Here is a 17,727-nt window from a genome sequence, read left to right as displayed (position 1 = left end):
TCCTTCCGCGCGCGGGCGCTGGACGCCGCCAAACCGCTGCCCATCTACCGCGGCAAGGACATGCCTGATCTCAACGACTGCGTCTCCATCAACCGGGCCGTGCCCCAGATGCCCACCGGGATGGAGAAGGAGGGAGAAGGAGGAGGAATCGGTAGGGATTAGAGTGTTTATTCCCCCCCCTCCCCGCCTCCCCCTCCCCTTTGTCAGCCGGGCCTCGCCATTCACAGAGCGCGTTACGCTCGCTGGAGGGCGCCGCTGCCGCTGCGACGCGCGGCACGCTCCTGGCCGGCGCAGCGCCGCCCGCGGCCGCCATGTTGTTGCGTCCCAGTGTTGTGATTAGCTCTCGGCGCCGCTTACGCTGCCGTACGGGGGCCTTGCCGTAAGCGCGGCCGGGAATGGCGCAGGGGATGCGCTGGCCGGACTTGGCGGATGGCCTCTGTTTACCTTCGGCATTTTTCCCTCTCGCTTGTGTGGGGGAGTGGATTCGTTAATGCCGAGAGGTCCTTCAGCCAGGAGAGATTATTTTTTGCACTTTAAATTTGGTTTTGCACTGGGTTGGTTTTGAAATGACTTACGGAAAGTAAAGCGGTTTCAAAACAAACATCTTCCTCCTAGCGAGGCAATAATCCTCGCTCCCCCGCCCGAAGTGGTGCAGCCGGACGAGACCGTGCAGCACTGCGGCGGGGAGGGCGGCGGCGTGACTGTCGAGCTGGACGTAGCGTTCGAGAGCCGTGGACCTGCCCGCTCCGCGGCCCCGGGCGGGACGCGGGGCGCTGAGCGGGCGGGCGGGCTCTGCCTGCCCGGCCCGGACGGCCTCCGCTCTGTGCGCAGCGTTGGAGAGGAACCCGGCATGCTTAGAACTAGCAGTCGCCGCTGCGCTGCCCGGCGCTGGTCTCTGAAATTTGTCATTGGAGGGGGTGGTCCGGTACAAGTTGAGGACCAAGTGCATTTAAATTGACAGTTGCATTTTTAATAATACAGTGCCTTTGGCAGACATGCTGCTTTCCCTCGGAGGGATTAAATTTTGTATTCGGTTGAATTTCATCTGGCTTGACAGTAAGTGTTTATGACTCTGGAGTGGTGTTACTTGCGTGCGAAGTTCATAGTAACTCTGCACCCTCAAGAATTTCTTCAATGAACCTACGGTCCCGCCTTATTGTCAACCTCGGGTGTGTGTGGATTGGTTCTCTTGGTTCAGTGACTGTCAAAAGAAAGCCCTAGGTTTCCGTGATTGGTTTTCTCTTTTGACTATTAATATTGCAGGAAATGCTTTTGTGCCTTTGATTGGCTGGTCGAATTCTGACCTCATTATGTTACCCTGTCATTACTGCTTTCTACTGTGATTTAATCGCACTTCTCTTTGGTGTTTGATTACGTGAAAGTCTTACGTTTTTAGTAGAAAATAAATATGGCTATATCATCAAGATGCACACGCAGTTTTTTAAGAAAAATATGATCAAAACAGTGTTTATACTAAGATTTAGAACTGGAGATTTCATTTTTTCCCCCTTTTTTAAAAATAAAACTTCCTAGCTTAGATCAGTTTTTCATGGGAAGGATAGTAAAATTATAGTATGTACAAGAATTAATTGCATTGTATTTCAAATAACACAACTTTGAAATCTGTTATTTTATGGGGTTTGACCACAAAGATAGGTGGTTTATGTATCTTAAAAGTGTCAGTATTGTATATTACTTGGATTCTATTGTCTTAGAAGTTGGCTTAAAAAACCTGTTCTAGAATGAACTGTTAACTTAATTTTTTTTAATAAAATTGTTGATAAACCTTTTGATGAACTTTTTGCAGTCAGCAATGTACTTAGTCTTCGGTTTTCCTCTTGTGTTTGGGTATTTTATCTTAATTTAGGAAGAGCTTGCAGATTAATTTTTTAAATGTTATATTAAAGAAAAATGCTTAATCTTAACATGTCACAATTGTGTACTATTCATTTTTTCAGTAACAGTTGTGATTTTTCAATCTGGAATGTGAATGCTAAACTTGGATTCCTTTCAGTGGCCTATATTTAAGAGGCCCGTTTTTTGAGGAAGAAGAGATTAAAGTTCTAATGGAACTAGAGTTCAAAACCCAGGACTTCTGACTCTTTGTCCTGTCCATTCTAACTCTTTAACCATGCAAGTGGAGGTTCTTAAAATCATGAAAAAACTAAATAGACCCTAGTACCAATCTAAAATCCTGTGTTCCAGAAATATACAGTTAGAGTGTTTTTCTTTTTTAAAAATTTATATGTATGTTAAAAGATTTGTTGTTTGATGAGTCATGGCCAGTTCTATTTTTGTTTCTATATTACAGGACTTCTGATATGAAGCAGAATTGTGTATTTTTGAAAAAGTTCTGCATTGATGAACAATTCTAAGCAGCAGTGAAATATAAATTTCACAAGTGTTTTCTAATTCACTCGAATTGTAATTCAACTTTCAGTAACTAGATGTCCTGATTAGTTGTCTCTGTAAGAATTTTTTTTAATTCCATGGGCTCGTTAAATGCAAAACTTTGGTAGCTTATGTATTAATAATTGCCATTTAGTGTTTCTAAACTGTCCTTTCCTGCTCGGTTGATAAAATACTTTGACTTCATTTTGAAGCCTTCATAGATGGCTCTGTATGTGGCTCCTCAGTCCACTCACCCTCATTAAAATTAAGGGCTGTCCCTGCGTAGCTATTGAATTGCCAGTAGACTTCATTAATATAGCGTTAACTCAATTTTGAGTTATATTCTGACAATTCCTAGATCATGTAATCTAGGTATTCTTTGGAATTTGTAGCACTCTATGTAATTTTTTACCATATCTTTCTCTTAGCCTTTTGTTTTGGACATGCAGACTTTTTTTTTTTTTTACTTTCTTTCCTTTCCTTATTTTCATTGCCTTTTGTCTGAGGTCTGCCACTTGGCATCTTTCTGTAACTTGGTCATTGTAGTGCTCCTTGTGACACTTGGCCTAGGTCAGATACTATAAACTTACGTTTATTTGGTATCTAAACCAGAAAAATCAGGTGATCTGTGACTCTGCCACCACTGTTGTAGTTAATATTTTTAATAATATCTGCCATCTATTGAGTATACGTCTTATGGCCCAGATATTGTGCTAAGGACTTCACATATATTATTTCATTTAATCTGTTTTAGAAAATTGCCCTTGGGTACATATGCTTGCCAGAGAGAGAAAGAGGGAGAGGGAGATAGCATTCCCTCTATGGGGGATGGTCACACTATAATCCCTTCTCCAGTTCCCTGTCCCTTTGGGATTTGGGGCACCCATTCCTATGCTCTGGGCATGTTTCTCAGGCCGCCAGGACAAGACATGAACTGTGTAGGCATGTTAGATCCTTTTCTCTTAACCAGTATACTACAGGAGGTGAGGGCGGCTAATCCTTTTTAAAATCAACTCTTTTGAAGTATAATTTGCATATAATAAAATGTACCAATTTATATCATAGTGTTTGATGAGTTGTGACAAATGTATACAACCCTGGGACTAACATACAGAATTTTTTTTTGTTTATCTTATTATAATAAATGATAAGCATTATTTATTTAATTTTATTTATTTTTATTTTAAAAATTTGCTATAGGGCACATTGCATACATGCATGCATGCGAAAGAGAGAAAGCAAGCCACCAGGTCCAGGACTCAAACTGTGATCAACCATGTGGGAGTCCAGCCCTTAGCCACCACACCACCTGCTGGCCCAGAACATGAAGAAAAGTTTCTTTTCAGTCAGTCCTCTGTAACCCTAGTTTTAAGTGACCACTGACTTGTTTCCTTTCAGTATACATTAGTTTCCCCTCTTCCTGAATTTCATGTTAATATAACTGTGCATACTTACGTGATTTGCTGCTTTTGCTCAATGTGATGCATTTAAGATTCATCCAGGTTTTTGAGTGTATCAGTCTGTTTCTTATTATTCCTGAATAGTATTCTAGTGTGTTTGTCTAGTCATCTGCTGTTGTTTTTGCATATAGTGTAGCAGATTTTCTTTCTTTTGTTTTAGCAGTCCACTAATGTTGCTTCTTCCTGTATTGGCCACATTGTTTTTATATTGAGTGTTTATGTTATCTTGAGCATGTAAGAAATTTGTGGAAAACTGTCCTACTTCATTATTTAAATTTTTCTTTTGCTACTACATAATCTTGTAAGGGATTTTTGCTTGTTTTGTTCATTAATATATTCACAGTACCTGGAACTGTACCTGGCACGTAATATATGCTCGATGAATGTTTGTCTAGTGTTTAATAAGCTTTTGCTTCTCTTTCTCTATCAAGAATGATGTTTGGTGCCCACACTCTCCCTACTATCACCATATATGTATGTGTATATGTATATAATTCATTAGCAGAGCTTTGTAAATTCTTCCTTGGAATTTTCTTTAGTTGTGTACATTGGTATGTATGCCTAATATTAAAATTTTTTTTCCTTCAATCAGAGGCATTTTTATAGATTTTTTTCCACACATAAGTATGGCTTCAATATTATCATTAATTAACTCTGCAGATTTCTGTTAGGTATTTCTTCATACCAGAATGAACCAAAGTCTATGTAAATCATGTTTGTCACCTTCTTTTATTATTTTAAATAATCATGATAGGGACCAGTAGATAGCGTAATGGTTCTGTCACTGGACTCCCATGTAGTTGACCATGGTTCAAGTCCTGGACCTGGTGACTTAAAACTCATGCCGGGTGTGTCTGCATGCATGCCCAAAATCCTGAGAAGAGAAGGGATTGATTGCGGTATGGCTATTCCCCCAGGGGGTAATTTCTCACTTCCTGTCTCTCTGTCTCTCTGGCAAGCACACGTGCCCTGTAGCAAAAATTGCTCTTAAAAAATAATAATATTGATTTATTTGAATTGCCATTTCTCCCCTCATATAGCACCTGATTTTTGTCATCTTAATATTTTAAGTGACATTTTGAATGTTAGGGTAGAAATATATTTAGTCCTTTTTTTTTAAAAGAACAATTTATTAAATAATATTTATTGTTATTATTAATTTGACTGGAGAGAGATGAGGGGGGAGGGGGCAAGTGAAAAAGCAAGCTGCTGGGTTCGAGACCCAAACTGTGGTTGGCCATGTTGAATTCAGCCTCTCTACCACCATGCCATCTGCTGCCCCTCCTGTTTTAAATTTGCTGTTGGGTGTGTGCACTTGCTGGCTGGAGAGGGGAGGGTCTTGAGAAAGCAGCCCCCAGGGAAAATGACCACACTGCAATCCCTGCTGCACTCCCTTCTCCACTTTATTGAGATTTTGGACATCCATGCATATGCATGCACCTGACATGTTTTTCAAGCCACTAGGTCCAGTACTTGAACTGCACAGAAAGTTATATGGGATCCAGCTGTCTTGGCACTAATATATTTTATGTTTCTTAATAGAGCAAGTCTCAAGAGACTTTAAAATACAATGTTATAAGTTGATACTGTAAAAACAAAAAACAATTTTTTCTTTCAACAAAAGCAAATGACATGCCAGGTGTTATCTCAATGCCAGGTGTTATCTAGATAAGATATTGGGAAATTATCTAAAAGGGTCTGTATGTTAAAGGTATGTGTATGCTCAAGTGTTAGAATTAAAAGAAGGTCCAGACCCTGATGAAATTTAAATGAGTCATTAAGGTAAAAAAAATGTATTTGTAAAGTTAGCAAAAATTACTGTGTTAAGTCAACCTGACAGACATCAAAAGAACATTAGAAAAAGTTAATTGTTAGCTTAGTTGAGAGGAGTGAGAAAACATTCCGGAATGGATAAAGAAAGCCTTTTGGAGAGAGAAAGACAATTTGGACTTTGGGGTTTGGTTGTAGGGTGTGTTCAAGTGCATACTTGAATATATAAAATGTGTTCAGTGGATATTAAGCAGACTGAAGGAAGGTTCTTCTAAGTACATATCCTTGCTTGTCCTTTCCCTGCTAGGAGATTAGCACTCTGTCCTTGCTGACTATGGCATATCATTCTCTCAGTTCTTTTGAGGATGTAGGCATCTTTTACTTCTTTTCCTTCATTCTGTTTTTTCTTCAGTGCTAGAGACTGTTTAAAACATAGAAGGCACTCAGTAAATATTTGGTGAATGAATGAATGAATGAAGAAAAATTAGAGTGGAGATTAATTTGAAAAATAAGTAGAATTATGCCAGATTATAGGTAACCTTGAATATTAGGTCTGGGAGTTTGCAGGGTACTGTAGAAAAAAGATCATTGAGATGGTTAAGTCTTTGTTCAGATTCTGTCACTAAGTGGCCATATTATTTGGGAAGTTGCTTACCTTTGGAGAGCCTCAGGTCTCTACCATCACAGTATGTGTTTAAAGTGCGTTAGAACATACTGGGCTTGTGCCAGGTACCTTGTTAAGCTCAGTAAATGGTTTGGAGTTCATTGTAACAGTAGGATGTGCACATGCTGTTACCTCTTTTCCAGAGGAAGAAATTGAGGCTTAAGAGGTTAAATAATTTGTTGCGTCAGAACATGGCGTGCTGGTTAAGGGCACTGGATGCCCACATGACCACCAGCTGTGATTCGAGTCCCAGACCTGGCAACTAGATTTCTCTCTCTCACTTGCTCGCTCGCTCACTCACTCTGTCCATCACTGGTCAAATTAAAATAAAGAAATAAAAACATAAATAAATAAAGTTAAATAGAAGAATTCCTTTTTGAAAATTTATTCATTTATTTATTTTAATGTGACCAGAGAGAGTCAGGGAGAAAAGGTGAGACAGAGGGAAAGCTAGAAAGCAATCCACCAGGTTCGGTACTCAAACTGTGGTCAGCCGTGCGGGAGCGTCCAGTGCCTTAACCACCACACCACCTGCTGACCCCTAAAATAATTCTTTAAAAAAATAAAGAAGTTGAGTGATTTGCTCAAGATCACCTACCTAGAAGAGAACAAGGTAGAGGCAGAATTTTAAGTCAGGGGATATGGTTGATTGTCTCAGGGTTCTGATCATCACCATTTTACTGCTTCACCTTTAAAATGAGTGGGTTGAGAACTATATAGATATCTAAGGTCTACTACAGCTGCTCTATAGCCATGGAGGAATCACCAAAAGTTTTTGCCTTAGGGAGTGACAATATGAAAGAAACGGTGATGATGCCCTTTGGTAAAATTGTAAAAACAAAACAAAACAAAAAGTGAATGATTTAGCTGTGGTATGAACTTAGACTTTATGTGTATCCATTCTCTAAAAATGAGGCCTTAAAAATACATGACAAGGGGGACAATTAGATTGGGTTTCATTGATAGAAACCAAATCTGATTATTGCCAAGATCCTTGCAGCCCCCAGGGAAAATGACCACACTGCAATCCCTGCTGCACTCCCTTCTCCACTTTATTGAGATTTTGGACATCCATGCATATGCATGCACCTGACATGTTTTTCAAGCCACTAGGTCCAGTACTTGAACTGCACAGAAAGTTATATGGGATCCAGCTGTCTTGGCACTAATATATTTTATGTTTCTTAATAGAGCAAGTCTCAAGAGACTTTAAAATACAATGTTATAAGTTGATACTGTAAAAACAAAAAACAATTTTTTCTTTCAACAAAAGCAAATGACATGCCAGGTGTTATCTCAATGCCAGGTGTTATCTAGATAAGATATTGGGAAATTATCTAAAAGGGTCTGTATGTTAAAGGTATGTGTATGCTCAAGTGTTAGAATTAAAAGAAGGTCCAGACCCTGATGAAATTTAAATGAGTCATTAAGGTAAAAAAAATGTATTTGTAAAGTTAGCAAAAATTACTGTGTTAAGTCAACCTGACAGACATCAAAAGAACATTAGAAAAAGTTAATTGTTAGCTTAGTTGAGAGGAGTGAGAAAACATTCCGGAATGGATAAAGAAAGCCTTTTGGAGAGAGAAAGACAATTTGGACTTTGGGGTTTGGTTGTAGGGTGTGTTCAAGTGCATACTTGAATATATAAAATGTGTTCAGTGGATATTAAGCAGACTGAAGGAAGGTTCTTCTAAGTACATATCCTTGCTTGTCCTTTCCCTGCTAGGAGATTAGCACTCTGTCCTTGCTGACTATGGCATATCATTCTCTCAGTTCTTTTGAGGATGTAGGCATCTTTTACTTCTTTTCCTTCATTCTGTTTTTTCTTCAGTGCTAGAGACTGTTTAAAACATAGAAGGCACTCAGTAAATATTTGGTGAATGAATGAATGAATGAAGAAAAATTAGAGTGGAGATTAATTTGAAAAATAAGTAGAATTATGCCAGATTATAGGTAACCTTGAATATTAGGTCTGGGAGTTTGCAGGGTACTGTAGAAAAAAGATCATTGAGATGGTTAAGTCTTTGTTCAGATTCTGTCACTAAGTGGCCATATTATTTGGGAAGTTGCTTACCTTTGGAGAGCCTCAGGTCTCTACCATCACAGTATGTGTTTAAAGTGCGTTAGAACATACTGGGCTTGTGCCAGGTACCTTGTTAAGCTCAGTAAATGGTTTGGAGTTCATTGTAACAGTAGGATGTGCACATGCTGTTACCTCTTTTCCAGAGGAAGAAATTGAGGCTTAAGAGGTTAAATAATTTGTTGCGTCAGAACATGGCGTGCTGGTTAAGGGCACTGGATGCCCACATGACCACCAGCTGTGATTCGAGTCCCAGACCTGGCAACTAGATTTCTCTCTCTCACTTGCTCGCTCGCTCACTCACTCTGTCCATCACTGGTCAAATTAAAATAAAGAAATAAAAACATAAATAAATAAAGTTAAATAGAAGAATTCCTTTTTGAAAATTTATTCATTTATTTATTTTAATGTGACCAGAGAGAGTCAGGGAGAAAAGGTGAGACAGAGGGAAAGCTAGAAAGCAATCCACCAGGTTCGGTACTCAAACTGTGGTCAGCCGTGCGGGAGCGTCCAGTGCCTTAACCACCACACCACCTGCTGACCCCTAAAATAATTCTTTAAAAAAATAAAGAAGTTGAGTGATTTGCTCAAGATCACCTACCTAGAAGAGAACAAGGTAGAGGCAGAATTTTAAGTCAGGGGATATGGTTGATTGTCTCAGGGTTCTGATCATCACCATTTTACTGCTTCACCTTTAAAATGAGTGGGTTGAGAACTATATAGATATCTAAGGTCTACTACAGCTGCTCTATAGCCATGGAGGAATCACCAAAAGTTTTTGCCTTAGGGAGTGACAATATGAAAGAAACGGTGATGATGCCCTTTGGTAAAATTGTAAAAACAAAACAAAACAAAAAGTGAATGATTTAGCTGTGGTATGAACTTAGACTTTATGTGTATCCATTCTCTAAAAATGAGGCCTTAAAAATACATGACAAGGGGGACAATTAGATTGGGTTTCATTGATAGAAACCAAATCTGATTATTGCCAAGATCCTTGGGGTTGTCTCACAGACTCCAAGGAAGGGTTGAATTTGTGAAGCCTTGGGAGGGTCAGAAACTAGGGCAACTATAGGCCCTTCAGAGAAAGTTGACATTAGTATCATTCAACTCTTTAACAATTCAAAACTTTGAGAAACAGTATAGAGTAGTAATAAATGCATGCATTTCTGGACTTATACTGTATTGGATTTAATCCTAGGGAAGGTTAATATCAGTAAAGGGTTGTTGAGAGGGTAAGTCACATGTTTGGAACAGTTCATGGCATGTAGTAAGCATTTATTAAATACTAGCTGTTATTTTGGTCATCATTGTTCTGTTTCAGTTCAGAATTCCAGATTTTTTAAAAAATTTATTTACAGCTTCAATGAGCAAGAGAGACAGAGCATGTGCCTGTGTGTAATGGCACCTCAACAGGGTCCTGACATTGCATTCTACTCCAGTCTTCTACCAGCCCTGGATCATGGACAGGCACATGTGGGGCGTATTCAGGGAGGTCTTCAGGCTTGAACCAGGAACCTTTTCATATGGGATTGCCGCACAGTGTCATGTTTTACCACTGCACCACTATCTGGCCCCTCAAAATTCCAGATTTTTGAGAGAGCGAGTGTTACTGGTCTGGATTGCATTAAGTATCTATCTTACGTCTGCTGGTCATGGAACCCTTTGAGCTAGGGAGCTACCCTGCGAAATCTACTACAGGTTTGTGTATAATGTGGTCAAAATTTAGGAAGTTAAATTTTTTTTTTTTTTGAGAGGTTTTCGCTATAGGGCGCGTGCGCTCGCCAGACAGACAGAGACATAGAGACAGAAAGCGAGAAATCACCCCTCAGGGGGGATGGTCACGCCGCAATCCCTTCTCCTCCATTCTCCTCTCGGGATCTTGGGCACGCATGCACACGCGCCCGGCGTGAGATTTAAGCCACCGGGTCCGGGACGCGAACCGCGGTCGACTACGTGGGAGTCCAGCAACATAGCCATTACGCTAACTGCTGGTTCCCGGAAGTTAAAATATTTTAATCCATGCTTTTTCCCAGGTAAATTTGTATACTTAGCGTGCTTTTCCAAAAATCTTACATTTAGATGGTGTTTTATTAAGATTGGAGTATTTTGTATGCATTACATTTTTAAATGAAAATTGAATTAAGAACTATCAGTCTTCAAAGTCCTTTATAAAAAAAAGCAAAACTCTTCACACTTAATAATTTTTAAAGTAGTAAGGGATGAGTTTTATGTGACCTTGAAGAAATATTTTAGCCTTCCTGACCCTTAGTTTCCTCATTTGTGAAATAGAATTGGACTGGATAACCTTTAAAGTACCTTTGGCTATAAAAATTACTAGCATCTGTGAATCCCACATGTCTATCAATTGGGCATATTGTCCAGAATGTTAATTAGATGAAAAGAAATAACAAATGTTATACCAGATATTAGGAAGATGCTAATATATAAGGCTTAACTCAACATTATTGAGATGCCACCAATTCAAGTTCTTATTTTATGAGGATACAGCGACATCTGCCACCTTCTATCTTAAGTGATAACAGAGTTGGTAATATAGGCCTTGACCATGACCCTGGCAACTTGGATTGAAATTGGTTGTGTCTCTCTCTCTCATTTAGTTGTTAAGTAGAGTTGAGGTGGAAAAACAATATTGAGTACATAGGGATAATGTGAATAGGACAGGCTGTTAGGAGTAAGAAGGACAATATATTGGGTTCTCAGAAAAGTCATGTTATTTTTTCTATGTTTTTCTGTGTAAAAATGTGTCATGACTTCTAAAAACGGAATAGATAGCGGAGGGTCCATTGTGGTTATTTGATTTTATTTTAGAGCTAATCCTTGATTATGTGCTTTGTCTAAACTAAATGGAACAAAACTTCAAAATTTTCTACTTCATCATGTAGCACTGTTTCTTGTAGGATTAAGATTGTGAAGGAAGATGGAATCTTCTCTGTGCTACTTTTTTATATCTATCTGCTTTTAGGTTTCTTTTTTCCTGTCAGCTAGTATTGCTATGAAATCAGAGGAATGCAGAGTAGAAGAGAGAGCCTGTGTGCTAGCTCTCTAACTTACATTTTTGCTTCCCAGCTAGCTAGCTAGCTTTCTCTCACTCTCTCCCTCCCCCACTCCCTCTCTCTCTTTCTTTTTTGGTGGGCAAAGGATAAGAGGTTGTTGGTTGGTGAATTAACAAGCAGCCCTCAGTTATACTGCTAATTTGATGATGTTGGAACTTTGGGGTTGTGATTTAGGTTCCAGTTCAGCTTCTGCTACTTTACCTATGAGTAAGGTAAATTACTTCATTAAGCCTCAGTTTTAAATCTAATATTTAATGAGAAGTATCTCAAGGGTAATTTAAAAAATAAATTTAAAAAAAAATTACCAGAGGGCATATTTGCTTGATGGAGAAAGGCAGAGAAAGAGGAAAATGAGAAAGCACCCCGCTCACCTAAGGGGTATATGGTCATATCACAGTCCCTTTTCTTCTATTTTTCTCTCCTTTTAAGCATGTATGCACTCGCACCCAGCATGTTTTTCAAGCTGCTGGGTCAGGGACTTGAACTGCAGAGTTGGCCATGTGACATCCAGCTGCCTTAATCACCTTGCCACTGGTTGGCCCCTAAGATGAATTCTTTTCTCCAAGCCTCCAGGTCTGTGGCTCAAACCACATTGTTGGCCATGTGGGTTCCAGCTGCCTTAACCACAGTGCCATTGGCTGGCTGTGTTTTTTGATAAAGACTTAAGTCAGTGCCATGCATATGCAACTGCTTTTTTTTTTTTTTTTTGAGAGAGATTTTTGCTATAGGACATTTGTGCTTGCCAGAGAGACACAGAGAGAGAAAGAGAGAAATCACCCTTAGAGGATATGGCCAACCTGCAATCCCTTCTCCAGTCAGCTCTCAGGATTTTGGATATGCAGGCACACATGCCCAGCTTGATGTTTTAGCCACTTGGTCCAGGACTAAAACTGTGGTTGACCACGTGGGAGTCCAGTGACATAACCATTATGCCATTTGCTGATCCTGCTTTTTCTTTTTTATTAACAATTTTCAGTTATACAGGATAACAAATACCAAGCAGTATGGAAGAGTAAAATATTTATTATGCTGTGATAAGGTTTCACGTTTTTTGCCCTGCCAATTAAATGTGTTTTTACAGCTGTCAAACTCTAGCAAATTATATGTATTTCCCCCTTTCTTTCTCTGTTTCCTGGCAGAGCAGCTAACATTCAGATTGATTAAAAAAATTAAAGACCTTGAAAATTAGTGGCCAAGAGAATCAAATCTTCCAGTAATCCTAGAGTAATATTTGGGTCCTGAATAATTGAATTTCAGAGTTTTGTTTTTTTCTTTCTTTTTTTCTTTTTTTGGTTTAGACAAATTAGTCAAGGAGGAAGACTAGATTTTTTTTTTGAGTTTTTTTTTTTTTTGTCATAGGGCGTGTGCGCTCGCCAGACAGAGAGAGACAGAAGGACAGAAGGCGAGAAATCACCCTCCAGGGAGGATGGCCACGCCGCAGTCCCTTCTCCGTTCTCCTCTTGGTATCTTGGGCACGCACATACATGCGCCCAGCGTGAGTTTCAAGCCACTGGGTCCGGGACACGAACCGCGGTCGACTACGTGGGAGTCCAGCAACATAGCCATTATGCTAACTGCTGGTCCCAGGAAGACTAGATTTTAGTGATGAACATTTATTCAGTGGGTGGTGTGCCCTGAAAAAGCAGAGTGATGTTGGAATATGCAGGTGAACTCTAAGGTGAACACTTGTTTGGAAATTTTGCAAAGTATATTACTTATGAGGGTAGTCATGTCATTTATTGGAGTCTTGAGATGCTGCCCAACTGAGACAATGTTCACATTCAATTTATAGTTGATTGTATGAGACTGTCAGAGGCAAAGTGAGAAGTTCTTATATCTCTCCCCTGCCCATTAATTCCCTGTAGCATTGCAGTTGGGAGAACCTTCTAAATACTTTCCTCTCAATTTCTGAATGGGAGTTTATTGTGTGTTTTGAGAACCATTATCTAGATCTGCTTAACCTTTGTTCTGTGTAATGGACTCACTTGGCAGTCTGGTGAAATCCTCAGAGTAATATCTTAAATGAGTAAAATAAATCAGTTATATTGAGACACAGTTATCAAAGTATTAAAGCAGTTTTTAATGTGTGAGCTTCATTGCATGGGTATGCATGCCCAAAATCCTGAGGGGAGAAGGGATTGTGGCATGGCCATTCCTCCCTTGGAGGTGCCTTTTCACTTTTTTTCTCTCCCTCCCTCCCTCCCTCCCTCTCTCTCTCTTATGAGTGCATACACCCTAGAGGAACCCTCCCAAAATATATATCCCCCCACACATATACATGCATACACACACACACACACACACAATTAATACATTAAAGGATAGTACTCTAGAGTTGAATTTAGTTTATTAAATTCAGATTAGTGATGAATGTAGGCAATATTTTGACAAGTGCAACCACTGTAGTATAACATGAGAAGATGAGTGATTCCTGTTGGTATTGCTAGTATTAATATTGCCAATATTAATAATTGAAGGAAATGTCAAATTTGTCAAAGAAATACTAATATGAACAGAATTATCTTATTTTCACATTTGACATTTTCTACTAGATTTTTAAAAACTAATTATTTAACTTTATTCAGCATTATTGTTTTTTAAAATTTGACCAGAGAAAGAGAAAGTAAGCCACCAGGTCTGGGGCGGGGGAGAGAGAGATAGAGTGAGAAGGCAATCAGTCAGCCATATGGGAGTCCAGTGCTGTAACCATCAGGCCACCTGTTGGCCCTAGTCTACTAGATTTTTTTAAACTGAAAAATAAGAAGTTCACATGATTCGAAGATAAACATTTAATAGCACTGCAAGGAGAAACATAAAGTGTCCTTCCTTTCTCAGGTCCCTATCTACAGAGGCAGCTACTGTTAGCTGTGTGCCTGTATTCTAAATTTTTTTTTTTTCTGTAGGGTATGTGTGGTGCTCACCAGACACACACGCACAGAGAAGGAAAGTGAGAAATCACCTGCTGGGGAGATGGCCATGCTGGAATCCATTCTCTATTCTCCTCTTGTGATTTTGGGCATGCATATGTACACATCCAGCATGTCTTTCAAGCTGCTGGGTCTGAGACTTGACTGTGCAGCCAGCCATGTGGGTTCTAGCACCTTAACCTCCATGCTGCCTCCTGGCCCCCTCTATAAAGTTTCTAAACAAATGCTTTTTACTTGGCAAATTTGTCAAATATTTATTTTGTACTTAGTTTAGAAGTGAATACTATAATAACCTTAAAGTTAGCTTTAGAGTCATAAGTCAGATAATTTTTATTTAAAAATTTTTCCCTTCAGAATCTCTAAATTGAGAGTCGTCAAGGTTGTTTGGCATTTGGATTACAAACTTTAACCTGTTATTCCCATGTGGGAATTTGGTTGTCAGTAAGGCTTTGCATTATACATAGGACTTTTGTTTGTATTCCTATATTTGAGGGAAAAAAAAGTCGGATGATTGATTAGGTGACTTAATATATTTTCTCTATCATTTATGGGCTCAAGTAGCAACTTGTGTCAAAGCTTTGGTGTTCTAGTTATCATATTGGTAAGCCTTATATTTCAAAGTACTCTCAGATTTTCACTATAATTGTATATATTTATTCATTCAGTAAATATCCCCATGAACACAGGGATCACATTGGTAATTACTTTGTCACTTCATCATCTGGTTCAGTAAATGGCATGTGTTAAATGTTAACTAAATATTTGTTGACTGAATGAACACCTGCTATGTGCTTTAGACACAGAAAGGAATAAAATGTGTTTTCTGTCTTTAAGCAGTTTATAGTCTAGTAAGAGGAAAAAAGGATTATGCACAGGTAACTCTTTATGAAGTTTAATGTGTCAACATGGAAGACAAAAATGATACTGTAGAAATTTATGTCCCGAGAGACATGGTTTAACGTGTGTGTGTGTGTGTGTGTGTGTGTGTGTGTGTGTGAATTCATGTAATAGCTAATTGAGGTAACATACTGTTGAATTAATTTTTACAAATTTGTCTTGAAATGATTTCTGTATGCCATATTGCCATGAATTTTTGTTTGTTTCAGATACGTATTACTGCTTATATGTAGGAACATGTATGATATCCAGTAAAGTCCTTATAGAGTTGAAACAATTTTTGTGGTCTCATTTAATTCACTTTTCAAAACAGGCAGAGTTGAGTTATAAACAATGTATATTAAAAGAATTCTGAGAAGATACTGTGTTTTGGAGGATGGCCTAAACACTCATTGTTGCTTGATTTTTATACAAGAAGAGGGTTATTGGGACTAGCAGTTGGCGTAATGGCTATGTTGCTGGACAACCATGTAGTCAACTGCGGTTCGAGTCTCAGACCTGGTGGCTTAAACTCACACCGGGTGCGTGTGTGTGTGTGTGTGTGTGTGTGTGTGTGTGCCCAAGATCCCGAGAAGAGAATAGAGGAGAAGGGATTGCAGCGTGACCATCCCCCCTGGGGGGTGATTTCTCTCTGTCTCTTTCTGACGAGAGCATGCGCCCTATAGCTGAAACCTCACAAAATAAAATAAATAAAGAAAGAAAGACCAAGAAGAGGGTGATTATTCCTTATCCAAAATTCTTGGGACTAGAAAGGTTTTAGATTTGGTGTTTTTTTTTTCCCCCCCCCAGATTTTTTGTATATTGCTATCCATATTAAGCTATCTTGGGGAATGCAAAACGAGTTAAAACACAAAATTCACTTAATGTTTCACATAACACCTTGTACACATAGATTGAAAGTAATTCTGTGCAATATTTTTATATTGCAGCATTTTAGTTACATGTAGTCAGGTGTAGCATTTTCTACATGTGGTGTCATCAACACAAAAAGTTTCAGATTAGGCCAGCAAGTGGTGTGGAAGTTAAGGCTGTTGGATACCACGTAGCTGACAGCGCAGCTAGTCTCGGACCTAATGGCTTGAAAAACATGCATGGGTGCATGCTCAAAATCCTGAGAATGGAAAAGGGATTGCAGTGTGTCCTAACCCCTTGGGGGGGCGGGGTGACATCTTACTTTCTCTGTGTGTGTGTCTCTGTGTATGTGTCTCCAGGGAGAGCATGTGCCCTGTAGCAAACTTAAAAAAAAAAAAAAAGAAAAAATTGGGGGACCAGCAGTTAGCCTAATGGCTATGTTGCTGGACTCCCATGTAGTCGACTGCGGTTTGAGTCCCAGACCTGGTGGCTTAAAACTCAGGCCCGGTGAGTGTGCATGCATGCCCAAGATCCCAAGAGGAGAATGGAGGAGAAGGAATTGTGGTGTGTGTGGCCATCCCCCCTGGGGGGTGATTTCTTGCTTTCTATCTCTCTGTCTGTCTCTGGCGAGCGCACACATCTTTTAGCAAAAACATCTCCAAAAAAAGAAGTTTCAGATTTTGGAGCATTTCAGATTTTCAGATTAGGGATGCTCAGCCTCTGTTTGGTAAATAGTATCTTCTCTCTCATTATACTTTATAGATTGTTACTGTTTGTATTTAAGAAAGCAAGTGGTTTCTGTATGTTAATTTTGTATCTTACAATTTTACTAAGTTATCTAGTTATATGTTCTAGTTTTTGCACTAATTCTCTTGTATGATTGAGTTAGATACCATTATCACCTGCAAATAGAGGTAATTTGCCTTTACTTTTCCAAAGTACAGCGCTGATTACCTTCCCCTATTTAATTATGTGGCAAATGTTTCTATTGATAATTCCATGTTAAATGGTAATAGAAATAATGGGCAGTTTTGTTTTGTTTTGTTTCTGATTTTCTTTTCTTTTTTTCTTTTTTAAATTTTTTTGAGAGTTTATTGCTGTAGGGTGCGTACGCTCTCCAGAGAGAGACAGACAGAAAGCAAGAGATCACCCCCTGGAGGGATGGTCACACCACAATCCCTTCTCCTCCATTCTCCTTTTGGGATCTTGGGCATGCACGCACACGCACTTGGCGTGAGTTTAAGCCACTGGGTGCGGGACTGCGGTCAACTACCCGGGAGTCCAGTGACATAGCCATTACTTTAACTCCTGGTCCTGTTTTGTTTGATTTTAATGTGAATACCTCTAGTGTTATGTAAACGTTGTGTTGCTTTGTAGATGTAGAAAACAAGTGGGATAGGGCCAGACTCATAGCTCAGTAGTTAAGGGAACAGGATCCCACATGGCTGACTGCTTTGAATCCTGGTCCCATGGCTTGAAATACGCTGGGTTGTGTGTACGTATGCCCAAAATCCCAGGAAAGGAGTAATGGAGGAAAAAGATTTAGAGTAGAGGTTAGCTTTCTTCTGTTAACAGAATCAGCAGAGTATGTTAATCTTGTGATGTTAAT

General features: G+C 39.3%; 1 protein-coding gene across 1 annotated transcript in view; it reads left to right on the top strand.

Moving 5' to 3' along the window:
• Positions 1 to 17,727, top strand: part of EPC2 (enhancer of polycomb 2) — a gene marked incomplete in the record, with an annotated part of 136,723 nt that overhangs the window by 8,734 nt on the left and 110,262 nt on the right. The window contains 1 exon segment of the mRNA XM_027775356.1: positions 1 to 133. Within this exon segment, the coding sequence (XP_027631157.1) occupies positions 61 to 133 (73 nt within the window).

Source organism: Tupaia chinensis, unplaced genomic scaffold, assembly GCF_000334495.1.
Source record: "Tupaia chinensis unplaced genomic scaffold, TupChi_1.0 Scaffold000549_1, whole genome shotgun sequence".
Taxonomy (NCBI): domain Eukaryota; kingdom Metazoa; phylum Chordata; class Mammalia; order Scandentia; family Tupaiidae; genus Tupaia; species Tupaia belangeri.
Note: the sequence above shows the minus strand (reverse complement) of the source record. Positions and strands in the feature narration are given on the sequence as shown.